This window comes from Excalfactoria chinensis, chromosome 3 (assembly GCF_039878825.1).
Source record: "Excalfactoria chinensis isolate bCotChi1 chromosome 3, bCotChi1.hap2, whole genome shotgun sequence".
Classification (NCBI taxonomy): domain Eukaryota; kingdom Metazoa; phylum Chordata; class Aves; order Galliformes; family Phasianidae; genus Excalfactoria; species Excalfactoria chinensis.
This window is the reverse complement of record NC_092827.1, coordinates 55,091,770-55,103,831: the sequence shown is the minus strand read 5'-3', so window position 1 is coordinate 55,103,831 and position 12,062 is coordinate 55,091,770. Positions and strand designations below refer to the sequence as shown.

The 12,062-nt window shown below is 41.5% G+C and overlaps 1 protein-coding gene across 4 annotated transcripts in view; it reads right to left on the bottom strand.

Moving 5' to 3' along the window:
• The window catches only part of ADGRG6 (adhesion G protein-coupled receptor G6), a 107,610-nt gene extending 99,716 nt beyond the window's left edge, over positions 1-7,894 (bottom strand). For 3 of the 4 annotated variants that reach the window (XM_072331934.1, XM_072331937.1, XM_072331936.1), the window contains exons 1-2: positions 7,711-7,894; positions 1,659-1,759 (exon numbers count right to left, since the gene is read on the bottom strand). In XM_072331934.1, coding sequence (XP_072188035.1) covers positions 1,659-1,759; positions 7,711-7,712 — 103 coding nt within the window. In that variant the 5' untranslated portion in view covers positions 7,713-7,894. Of the gene's footprint in view, positions 1-1,658; positions 1,760-7,287; positions 7,455-7,710 lie in introns of all 4 variants that reach the window. The other variant, XM_072331935.1, reaches the window with a different exon arrangement.
• Positions 7,895-12,062: the final 4,168 nt, after the last annotated feature.

Genomic DNA, 12,062 nt, shown 5'->3' with positions numbered 1-12,062 from the left:
CATAAATAATCCATAAAACCTGTATCTGATCATCTTAATCCCCACTTGTATGTAACCTCCTTTAGGCAAAGCTTAATAAGCCCCGATTGCTTTCTAAGCTTACAGCTCACTAGCTAAGCTGGGTGAATATCAGGTTTTACAATATTTCTTCTGTAACTTCAGTAAAGCTTAAGGAACCAGGGAGATTATGGATATCATATGAGCACACAGACAAAAAAAATACATTTTGAGGACACAAAATAGAATTCTTTCCTGCCTTGTTTGCCTTGCGCCATTAAAAAGAATGGATGAAAAGACACATTTTGCAGCTGTGGTTTATAACCTATGCTTTCACATTAACAAAAAGGAAAAAAGAAGAAACATGAAACCAAAGGGTCTGCAGGCAAGTACTGCCAAATGGCAGGTTGCTGGAGAGGTGAATGTCTCCTTTTCATTTCAGTCGAGTATTAACAGCAAACTATCTATGATCTCTTTCACTGTTGAACAGCAAACACATTTGTCTATTGAACCTGGGGACATCTAGTGTTGCCAGCATACTGGCTGGAGCCTTCTTGCTCACAGGATTTATTCTTGCTATACCGTCTGAACTTTTTATAACCATATTCTTATCACAAAGAATTAGCAAAGACTAAAGGTCTTTGGACCTTACTGTGCCAGTCACCAGGCAGTAGCCCACAGCAGCTGTAGATTACAGCAGATATTGCTGACTTATTTTACGATGAGGAAGGCAGCTGCAGGATCACAGAGACACAGAGGCCATCAGCCAGCTGATGACAGTCAGGTCCTAAATGTACATTCCTGGCTACACAGTTTAATGGAGATGGAAAACACATATTAAAGTGACGAAAAGCTGGAAACTGCTACTGCCCAGCCACTACATTCAAACATCAAAAAGCCTTGCACATATTATTTAGAGAAAAAACAGTGTCAAGTAAGCTAAAAATTCTTTCTGTATATAACATCCTTTTTCCAATAGCTAGTTTGTAACAGCAAAACTACCCATCAGATATGGAATTAGCAGGGCAGTACAAGCTGCTCCAAAACTTTCGTCTGCTCCAGAATAAACTCCAGTCTTTTTTTCCAGTAAAACAGCTGGAGCTCCTAAAATATTTTGCACTCTAGTGGTTAGGAAAATACATTTAGTAAATGAAATCTCTTGTTCATATGTTTAAAGAAACAGTCACAATGTGTTATACTACTCTGTGCCTAAAATGTTAAGTTTAAGTTAAGTTAATGTTAAATGTTAAGTTTAAACTGACTGCTCAGTACATACAGCTTGCTGAGAAGATTCAATCATTTGATCCATAGAAGACTTTAAAGACAGCAAGTGCACAGTAGTTGTCTTACAGCTACAGCATATTCAAGAGAGAGATAGGTATCCAAGGTAAAAGAAAAAAGAAGAAAAAAAAAAAAAGCAAGAATTCAAAGAAAAAAATAACAACAAATAATAAAAGTAAAAAGATACAGAAATAACAACAAAATTAAACAGTAGGAGTAAATATGACAGCCTATAAAGGCACAGCTAATAATTATAACACACCACTTTCATCAAAATATTATGCTGTACATAACTCAGTCATGCATGAGCACAATCCTTAGTCATCAGACTTTGGCGCCTGGACCACTTATTTAAGCAAGAAGATAATTTGCTAACTTACCTGCTTGCTGCATGCATATAATATACAGGATAAACAAGTAGAGACAGTGCTGCAGCTTCCATTTCCAGTGACAACACCACATTTCATTTATGTGAGACATCCTGTAGGATAAAAAGAGAAAAAAGAAAAAGAAAAGAAAGTAACGATTAAAGATGCTTTTCAATAAGACAAGAATACAAGAAAATGCTGTTCCTAGACAATCTAGTAACTAGCATTAAATAAAGCTGAAAACTTGAAAATTTTGTTTGGCCCTAGCATACCTTGAAAACACACAGAATATATCTATTCTCCCTATAACGGGTCAGAAATATTGTTGCCTGGTTCATAACTTATGACAGGGGGGAAGGCCATCCCTGGGATTCTGATCTGATAGATGAAGTGATATTTCATGAAAAGAATCAAACAAGCCTTATGGCTACAGTTAGAAAGCACTAAGACGGGTTTTGGTTTTCTGGAGATTGCAAAGTTTTATTTTACTATTTACATAATTTATGTATACAAATATTTATGCTCTTTAAATATATGTATACACACACACACGCTTGTTATTAACTGTATAAAGATGAGGTGCAAGAGCAAGGTGCCTAAGCTCTTGATCAAGCCTCCCATAACTTGTAGTGCTAGCACTTTGATAGCTAAATCTTCCACCAACAACTGAAACTTCTGCCAAAATCTAGAGGTGCTGTCCAGCTCTGCTACCAGTGAAGTCAGGGACATGTTTACTATTTAATGAAAACCTGCAATTAAATAAAAAAACATTATTATTTATAACTTGAAATTACAGTTTCCTTTGCCTTGAAGTGAACATGACATTTAATGGCTAAATCAAAAGAATTCCTCCATATCAGGCTGAAGGAGAAGCAAGAAAGAAGATCCACAATGATTATGATCAGAGCTTTAACCACATACACAAAATGAATGGTTTTCTATTACCCTCCTGCCTCATTTTATTGAACAAGTTAGAAGTGAGCAAAAGAGAGGAACAAATCACCAAACAACCATATTACTTTGACCAAATCCTTACCCTCCTCTTTGAGGATGGCAGTCATTAATTGGCTTTAGTTCACTAAGATATTATCTAGTAATACTGGAAGAAAATCTACAGAGAATCCCCAAAATATTTCACAAGTCTATTGCCAGCAACAGCACATAAAGAACCACAAAGGCACACTGATGGACACAGATATCTTCCAGGACATTGAATATTAAATACAGAAAGGAGGAAGGTATTTTTTGCAAGGGCCACTGGTATCAAATATCAAGACAGAAATGTGAAAGTATAGAGGAGTTCATATTCAGCAGCAAGAAAACATCATTTCCCTAAACTTAGGAAAAGAGCCTCCTGCTCCACAGACATTGCTGTGAACCTGCTAGTGAAACCTGAGGGCAAATGTAAACCTCCCGGTATTGGCTTCTGTTTCTTCCCAAAGTGAAGCTCTGTAATGTAGACAAGCCAAACTTAAAGCAGCGAGATAAACCATTGTAAAGGAACAACTAATGTTTCAGTTTTAAAAGTTAATTAAACCACTTTCATGGGCTAGATGCCAATGGGCCCAGGTAAATGACACTCCAACGGAGAGCTGCAGTCAGTTGGGTTTCACTTCAGTGCAGTGTTACGTGGCAAAAGCATCTGATTACAAAAGAAGTTCAGCTCTTTTTGGAAAGATGTATCAAATTAGGGATTTGAAGCTGATTTATCCCTCTGAGATATTGTAAAGTCAAACTTAACAAGTGTCAAAGACAAGCACTGAACACACTGGGCTCTGAAATGTAAGAATCTCTTTGATGAAGCCAGACACACAAAATAACCAGATTATCAAACAATAGAATGATTGTCCTCGACTTAACGACCTATAAATCCCCTCTAAAATCTCAGACAACAGAATGCTGAGGTTTGGGAACTGTTCAATGTAAATAATTCATAAATCCACAATGCTCTTAATATTAATTTAGAAAACTTACTTTGAACAGAAGCCCTTTTAAAAGATGTAGAGTTATACTCACATACAGATACAACTTACATACATACACCTCACAGAGAGATGAAATGGAAGTGCTGAAGTTCATAGCATGATATAGAAGAAATACAGAAGAATACTGCTGTTTCCTCAGAAGGGGTTTACATCTACTGATAAGATAAGCACTAGTAAAGTGCACAGTAATCTATTGATGAAAACTTGAGGAAGTAGTTACATTACCGGATTTCACTTTCTGAACAGACATAGTAAAAGTTACTGGGCTAGGAAACAATCACAAAAGATTTCAGAAACTTTAAAATTCAGAACTAACGCATGTTCATTTTCATATTTTACATGAAACGCATTTTTCTTTGTATTGCTGCAATCACTTTTGATGTCTCTGTAAGCTCACGTGGAAAAATGACCTGATAGGATTTCTACTGCCTAGGGCTGGAGCACATCTATCTGGCCACACTGCCTTCAGTGTGCTTCTTAAAGAATCTGAGGTTCTGTGTTAGTCTGACACAGCTACTATTTAATTTGGCCAATTTCTGTTTGTTAATGATTGCTTGCATTGTGGTAACACTTACAAGCCAGTGCTCCACGGTGCTAGTTTACAGTCCACTTCCTCACCCTCACTCTTGTAAAAAGCACAAGAAAGATTTTAAGAACACAGATAGTCAGTGACAGAGCAGTGCACAAATAAGTGTAAACAAGGCAGGAAATAAATGATTATCACGATTTCTCCCCTGAGGAAAAGGCTAGGTAATTAAACAGCTGCTATATAAAATAATAATAATAATAATAATAATAATAATAAAATAAAAATAAAAAAAATGGACAACTCTCCACCAAAATAAACCAACAAATACATAAAAAATGCCAAGCTTGAATCTTCCACTTTTATCAGCCATTGCTGTAGGAAAGAAAACCAACAATTTGCTTAACAGCACATCCTTTCAGATAAAAGAAAAGATGAAAGGCTAATCAAAGATGAATGACCACAGCAGAAGCACGCACCCAAAACACTTGACTAATCCATGAACCATCAGTGAGATCTGTTTCTTTTGGAGGAGACTTTGGGGAAGACCTATGGCTATCCATAGAACAATGCACAATCTGTAGCAGAGTGCTATACTTGACAAGAAAAAAAAAGTCACTCATTTGCAGGTTTGAGATCTTGTAGGGACTAAAAGAGAAGAAATCAGAAGCCTGATTGTTCATAATGAGCTGCAGAATACCCCTGATCACATAAGATGTTTTCTTGAATGAAATTCAGCTAACACCGCCAACAAAAAGGCTTCTTCCACACCAAAATCCACCTCTTACATTTCTATATGGCAAACAGCCACGAAAAGGAGTTAGAGCAACAGGTAAATTCTTGTGAGAAATTTAGGAAAAAACAAAAAAGAAAAAAAAAAAAGAAAAAGAAGTGTTGCAGGTATTATTTACCTGTTCATACACACTGCTTTTGTTTATTAAATGTTCGTTTTCTTGATTACTAACATTGATTAATGACTAAACCAGAACCAGAACAGTGTAGGAAAATTCAATAGAGAAATTAGCAAACAGTTCTGTGCTAGTTTACAGTTTATCAAAGGATAATCTGGCATGGTTAACTGCTGCAATAGCACTGATTGTCCAAGAGACTCAAGACCAAGAGGCCTCATGTTCTTAAAAAATAAATAATAAAAAAAAATAAATCACAGAATCATGGGAGTTGGAAGGGACCTCTGGGGATCATCGGGTCCAACCCACACCTGAAGCAGGCCCCTACAGTAGGTTACACAGGAAAGTATCCAAGTGGGCCTTGAATATCTCCAGAGAAGGAGACTCTCTGGGCAGTACTCTCATCATTTAACATGATAGAAAGATAGAGAGATGGAATATCAGAGCAACAGTATAATAAAACACACCAAAACATCAAGTAAACAAGCAATCCATAATAAAGATTATGAGTCTGAAATCAGCCAGCTCAGTCTTTAACCCTAGATAAATTAAAATTGCTTAGCATAGTCCATAGTGCTTTCTCTTCCTTACTTTGTTTCAATTTAAATGAAAAAGCACTGTTCTTTTCCCCACTGATAGCAAGATGGCAGCTCCAAATGTGTCACGGTATACCGTCAGATTGAGAACCAAAACTGACATATTGCCAAGTGTATTTGGGGTCTGTCAGGACACCAGTTGTAGTACCTCCATTACAGTTTGATGTAGTCTTACAACAGTAGTCCCTTTTACACACTTCATTCACACCCGCAAAAAAAGTAGAATAATTAGACAGTGTCCTTCCATAGAGTCTTACAGAACTACCGGCTTTTCTATGAACGGGCATTATGGCACTGTAGACACTATGACAAGGCCAGCTATGCAATTCAATAGTCCACTCTACAGCTACTTTCATTTCCTATAACATAGGGGGACAATGGGCTTATTCACAATTCATTCCAGAAGAGCAAAATAGACATGTAATTTATCTAAGCCATAAATGGATGGTAACGACACAGTTAAAGATTAAATTAGTGGGAGTCTTGCTACATGTAACCAATAAACCTTTTACGTGCCAGCAGTCAGCTATAGCAACCTCATCACCTTTTAGGGAGTATAGTGCTATGCAAGAAAATACATATAAAATGTGAATAATCCTGGGGCGTTTCATTTGTATACTGCATGGCCTCAAATCATGGAACAGCTATTTGAATACACCATCTTCCTTGTTCAAGGCTTCGGCAAAGTTCCCCAGAGTGGGATGTGAATTCTGCCCCAGGCAGTGTGACTTTCTTTGGTCTCTGGCATGTCTAAAGTTGGCAAGAAATAAAAAACAACGTTGCTGACAGTTTAAAATGAAAAGAAAGATAACATCAATTTCACAATTTTTTTTTTTTTTCTCATATAGGTTGTAAACAAAAAGATTTTAAGCTTAAGTACTCTTACGTGGAGCTTCAAGTGAATGTTGATTACAATTCACATTTCAGTTCTTGCGAATTAACAAAGGAGTGGGTCTTAGTTTTGAAACCCGGGCTGTAAAGGATTTCTGTAAGCTTAATTACACAACGTCATGCGAAACTTCCAACCTGTTAACTCTGACATGTTCTTAATTATTCTTCCAGCCAACTTTGAAAACACCCTCACCGAATGACATGAAAGTAATGACACTGCACCGTGATTTAACAATGCCAGCTGCACCAGAGCTGCCTCAACGCCTCGGCTTCCCTTCCAAAAGGAACTTTCACGAGTTGCAGGCAACCCACTTGCTGGGAATGTGTCACTCGGTGGTACAGCAGCGCTCGCTCTTCGGGATCCACTTCTTTGTGCCTGAACTTCCCCGATAATAACTACTGGGAAACTCTCCCCCGTCCCCCTGCGCTGACATCCTCCAGGTTCTCCCTCCTCTCCCTTCTCACCTGGCACGGGTGAAACTCCCAACCCCAGAGCCGACAGCGTCTTGCCTTACCTTCGGTAAGAGCGTATCGGGAAAGGCAAAACTTAGGGGGGAAAGAGCCCAGAGGCCGCGACAGTACCCGCCCGGGGACGGACGGGCGGGAGAGCGAGTGGGAGCCCCTTTCCGCCTCTTCCCCCGCCGTGCGCTTCGGGAGGAGCGGCGGTACCGGGATGGAGCCCGTCCGGCCCTCTCCCCCTCCTTCCCTCTTTTCCTCCCTGTTCTGGCACCGCACCTGGAGGGCCGGCAGCGGTGCCGGGGTGTAGAGCTCCTCGGCTGGGACTGGGCGGCGACGGCGGAGCTGGAGGTTTCGCTACTTGCCTCCAAGCGGGGAAAAACGACCGGAGAAGTCCCGAGCTCCCGATTACAGGGCTGTAGAAGAGGCAACGGCTGCCCACGAGCCTGCGGGGCAAGCCGGCGACTAAGCCGGAGCCCGGACGGGGCAGAGCCGTTGCCGTCCTTCCCTCCACGCTCCCGACGCGAAACTCTCCCGTTTCCCCATTCCTTCAGCCCTACCTATCTGCACGGCTCCTACCTGACGTTACTCATCACCCACCACAGGGCGGGGGCGCCGAGAGCCCTGCCTACCTGGCCCGACCGAGGGGTGATCCGCGCTGCCCGACCGGCGGTCCCCGCAAGAGAGTCAGAAGAGACTTACATGATGACATTACTGGGCGGCTCTCCTCCGGCTCTCAGCTACCATCCTTCCTCTCCGCCGCTCACTCTGCCTCTGGACCGATCCCTCACGGGCTCCTCGCAAAGGTCATCGCTGTTTGCCCACCTCTCTTCCACACCCGCCCCCGCACACGCCGCCCGCGGTGGCCGTGACCGCGCCGAGTGCTCCTCCCCCCGCTCCTCGTTCTCCTCCTCCGGAGCCGCGGTACCCCCCCGTGCGGGACCTGACCGGGGAAGCTCCGGGGCCGCGCTCCACCGCTCCGAGGCGGAGCCCCAGGCCCCTGCTCAGTGGGAAGTCCGGAGTACGCAGTCCCTGCGGCAATCGGGGCAGCGTGATCTGTCCCAGACCCTGGGGCGGTCATAGTGTGAGGATTTTCTCTGAGGCGCACTATGGATGGAAGATAGGTACACTGAGACGACGCATCCCCTGCCTCGTTTTCTGAAGCACGCAAGGCCATGTGCTGCCTGCACAGTGCTGGCCCACACCTCATTCCCGTCCACCGCTGTGAGTGATAGTTTACACCGGCTGCTGGTGGTCTGGAATTGGTTTGTTTCACTGCAGGGCATGGTACTGCACTAGAGCTGGGGGTAAAAGCATAGAACTGATAGCAAAGGAACCATGGCAAAACACAAAGTCACTAAGTAGGTCCAAAATTTTCACAGTTCTCCTGGGATTTGGGCTGGCAGGGTTAGGAAGGATGAAGGAAGAGAAGACTTGGCATAGCAAATCATTCAATGAACTACCAGCATGCAGTGCCAGTTAAAAGCAGAGTTCCTCCATAAGGAAAAAAAAAAAAAAAGAAAAAAAAGAAAACATTACTAAATTTTTCATGACCTTTATACTGAACATTAATACTCACTCATTCTGGTCAATTTTTACTGTCCATCTTCATAAATGTAGAACTGTATGTTTCCTGAACATGTTCCTGAGTGCTCCTTAACAGCTGGACTAGATAATCCTAGTGGTCTTTTCCAACCTTGATCCTTATCTGTGATTCTTTTCTTTTTGTTGTAACTTCCTGGCACTGGCCATGGACACGGGACCTGCAGAGTTGGGGTTAACCAAGCCCCAGGGCCAGCACAGCAGACTCTCCCCAGCCCAGAGGGCTCTGTCCTCTGAACAACACTGCTTGGCCTTCCACCCTGCCTCCAGTTCTGGTGTCCCAGGAGGAGCCCCCCCAGCAGACTTGCATGGCACAGGGACAGAAGTGTGTCATCTCTCCTCCCAGACCTGTAGTCAGCTGCCCTACTGCTTTCTATAGCAACCATCCACTCGGTTCCAGAATGTCTAAAGTCCGTGTAAAACACCTTTATGTTGCATATGCAACAAGTTCAATGTATTGATGCGGGTAAAACTTACTGTATTATAGGCAAGAAACCTGCAGGCTCTTGCCACCTGGATTTATTGTACTCATGCAGATTACACTTACATCACAAATGAAGTTTGTGCATCTAAAATGCATTGAACTTGCTGTACAGGTGCATATCAATCAAAGATTACAAGTAATATCTCCTGGGCATATTGGACTCACTGTGTACGTGACGTGCACAGTGAGGTAACAGCATCTGGAAGATGTCAGTCTCCTGCTCGTGTGCAGTTCATATCTTCTGGCTATGTTGGAAACTTAATCTTCCTTCCCTGCTCGGAAGGTATTAGTGGTGACTGTAATTCTGGAGCCCAGGAGTCGAGTGAAAAACAGGAAAAGAAAAAAACTGGATTTTTCTCTTGTCACACTTTCATTGAGCTGTTTCTTATCAGAACACTGGTCCAAATATAGGTATGTTATGTACATATGTTGTATATATGTAGGTAGGTACTTACGTTTATAATTATGTGTATAATAACATGTACACATATTTAGACGTTTCTTAGAAAATATTTGATGGTTCCCCGCTAAGTGGCTTAAGTTTTGCTGGTCAAAACCCACACAGCAAGTGATTCAATATCAAGGGATAGCAGGGAGCACAACAGTGAGAGAGTTTTGTTCTTCACACAGGGAGCACTTCAGGATCCCAAAGCCTAGTTGGGAAATGACTGTGCTGTCCCATGGGGATAACTTGCAGGGCAGATTTGCTGGATGACAAAATAGCATTTTGCTGGAGACTGTCTGCAGAGATGCAGAGCAGCAAAGAGCTGAGAAGCAGCTCAGGAGAAAATGGCCATCTTTATCTGGCAGCAGCTCACTGTGCCACATCTGCCCTTAATCAATAGCAAAACAACTTGGTGCAGGGTGCGTACCTGGAGAGAGATTACTTCTCTGAAGACAGTGCTTTTTGAATCAATGATGAGGCGTCGCATCACTGTTAAAACTATATATAATACTATCTGGAGAGAGTTTCCTTGTAAGAGTTGCAGACATTTCCTTAACAGATACAGATACTTCTTACTAACTTCCATGGTTGTGGGATTTGCTTTCACGACCAATATGGATAAGAACAATGTTCATATTGTGTTTGCAGTTTTGCAGAAGCCTGCTGTGGGCTGTGTGTCATGCTGCTGCCTAGCAAGAGAGTTTGTGTGCCTGTATTAAAGTGATTTTAAGGTCTCTGCTTTACAGTGAGAAACTGCAGGCTACCTCACAAGAACTGTCTCAGGTTGACACTGCATGCTGTGTTCTGCACAATATTCATGAAAGGAAAAACATCATCAAAGTCTGGGAAACAATGCTGTAATCAAACATCTTTGATATGGATTATAAGAGGGATAACAACCAGACCTTTTTATTCCTCTCTTACTGTGTTCATAGTGAAAATGATGCTTATCTGAATTAAACCAGAAGCTGTGGTGGCTGAATATTGTTAGGGACACGTATAGTGTATTCTGTGAATACACCAGTGTGTTGTGAAATACAAATAGTGAAATATTTAATATGAATATTACGGTCCCTGATTGTTACAGCTTTGTTCATATATTTTTTTAAACCCACTTTTAGGATGGTGTCCTTACATTTTGTGCAACATTGCATGGGCCTCTCTGAAAGTATTTTATGAGAATGTTAAATAGCGTTTCATGAAATGGTTATATGAGCTGTCACATTTTATGTATGGATACTTCACTTCAAAGTTTTAGAAACAGGATTTTTCTTGGAACTTTTGTTTTGAAACTTTCTCCCTTAGTATATCAATCAGTTTAAGGAAAAGCTGTGTTTATTTTCCAAAGAAGTGTGAATACTGAAACATTGGTGCCTGTAACAGTGCAGGGGAGAAAACACTTGAACACACAACAATAAAAAGGAAGCTTAAAATAAATAGTGCATTGCTATAAACCTATCAAGAAAATTCAAAATCATATGCATTCTCAAAAAGTCCAAGGGAAAAAATAAATTGGCTTTAGACTCTACAACCATTCCTGGCTTTCTGCCTGGCAGTTCTCCTATCTTGGAGAAAACATGGTAGATACCCCCAGCTGAGTTTGTAAGTTCAAAGGTGAGCTCCCAGAAGTTGGTTTTGAGAATGAGAGTCTGGGCTTTGATCTAGAAGGTGGAAGGAACAGGGCTAATCTAGACAGTTATTCCCAATATTTGTAATTCATGAATTACCTCTGAGTGCCACAATACAGAAGGCAGGGGCTATGTTTCATTATGCTTTAAGTAATGCAATCTTGACTGTCTTGCAAGTCATCTTATTTGAATCTTTTATCCCACCCAAGATTAACCAGCTCCCAGATTTTCCAAACCTGGCCAACTTTCTTTGCCCCTCGCTGGATCACAGCAAAAGCCACCTTTCACAGTCCAGACAAGAATCTGCCTGAACTTTTTCCCTTTCTTTTTTCTATAGTCTTCCAGAAGGGCTCTAAATATATTCACCTTCCTTCTTTTCCTGTATTTGAGTGATCATGAAGAGTCTGATGAAATGTCTCTGATGAACTGCTGAGAGAATGGCCCATACATTACAGTGTCCATACGCATTGCATTACATAAAATTCTGTAAAGCCTACATCTTCAAGCAGAGCAGGAGGCAGTCCAGGCAGCAAATCTATTCTCACTATTCTCTCTATTACAAGTTTTTAATCACTGATATTCTTCACAGCCCAGTTCATCTCATGGAAACATTAAGGTTAGAAAAGACTGGAAGGTCATTGAATCCAACCATATGAACACAGAATTTGAGGTGTGGCCTCACCAGCACTGAGTAAACAGGGATGATTACTTCTTTAGTCCTGATGGCTACATTATTTCTGATTTTTTTCCTTACCCTTGGTCAAGCATTCTGAAGCCCCTAAATACTAGTGAACTGGAATATGCTGTGAGTGGTGGTCTTGCATATGTTTCTTATTGGGGGTGGATGGGATGGTGCTGGAAATCTAGGCTTGCCTGCTTATAATGGCAAAACCTC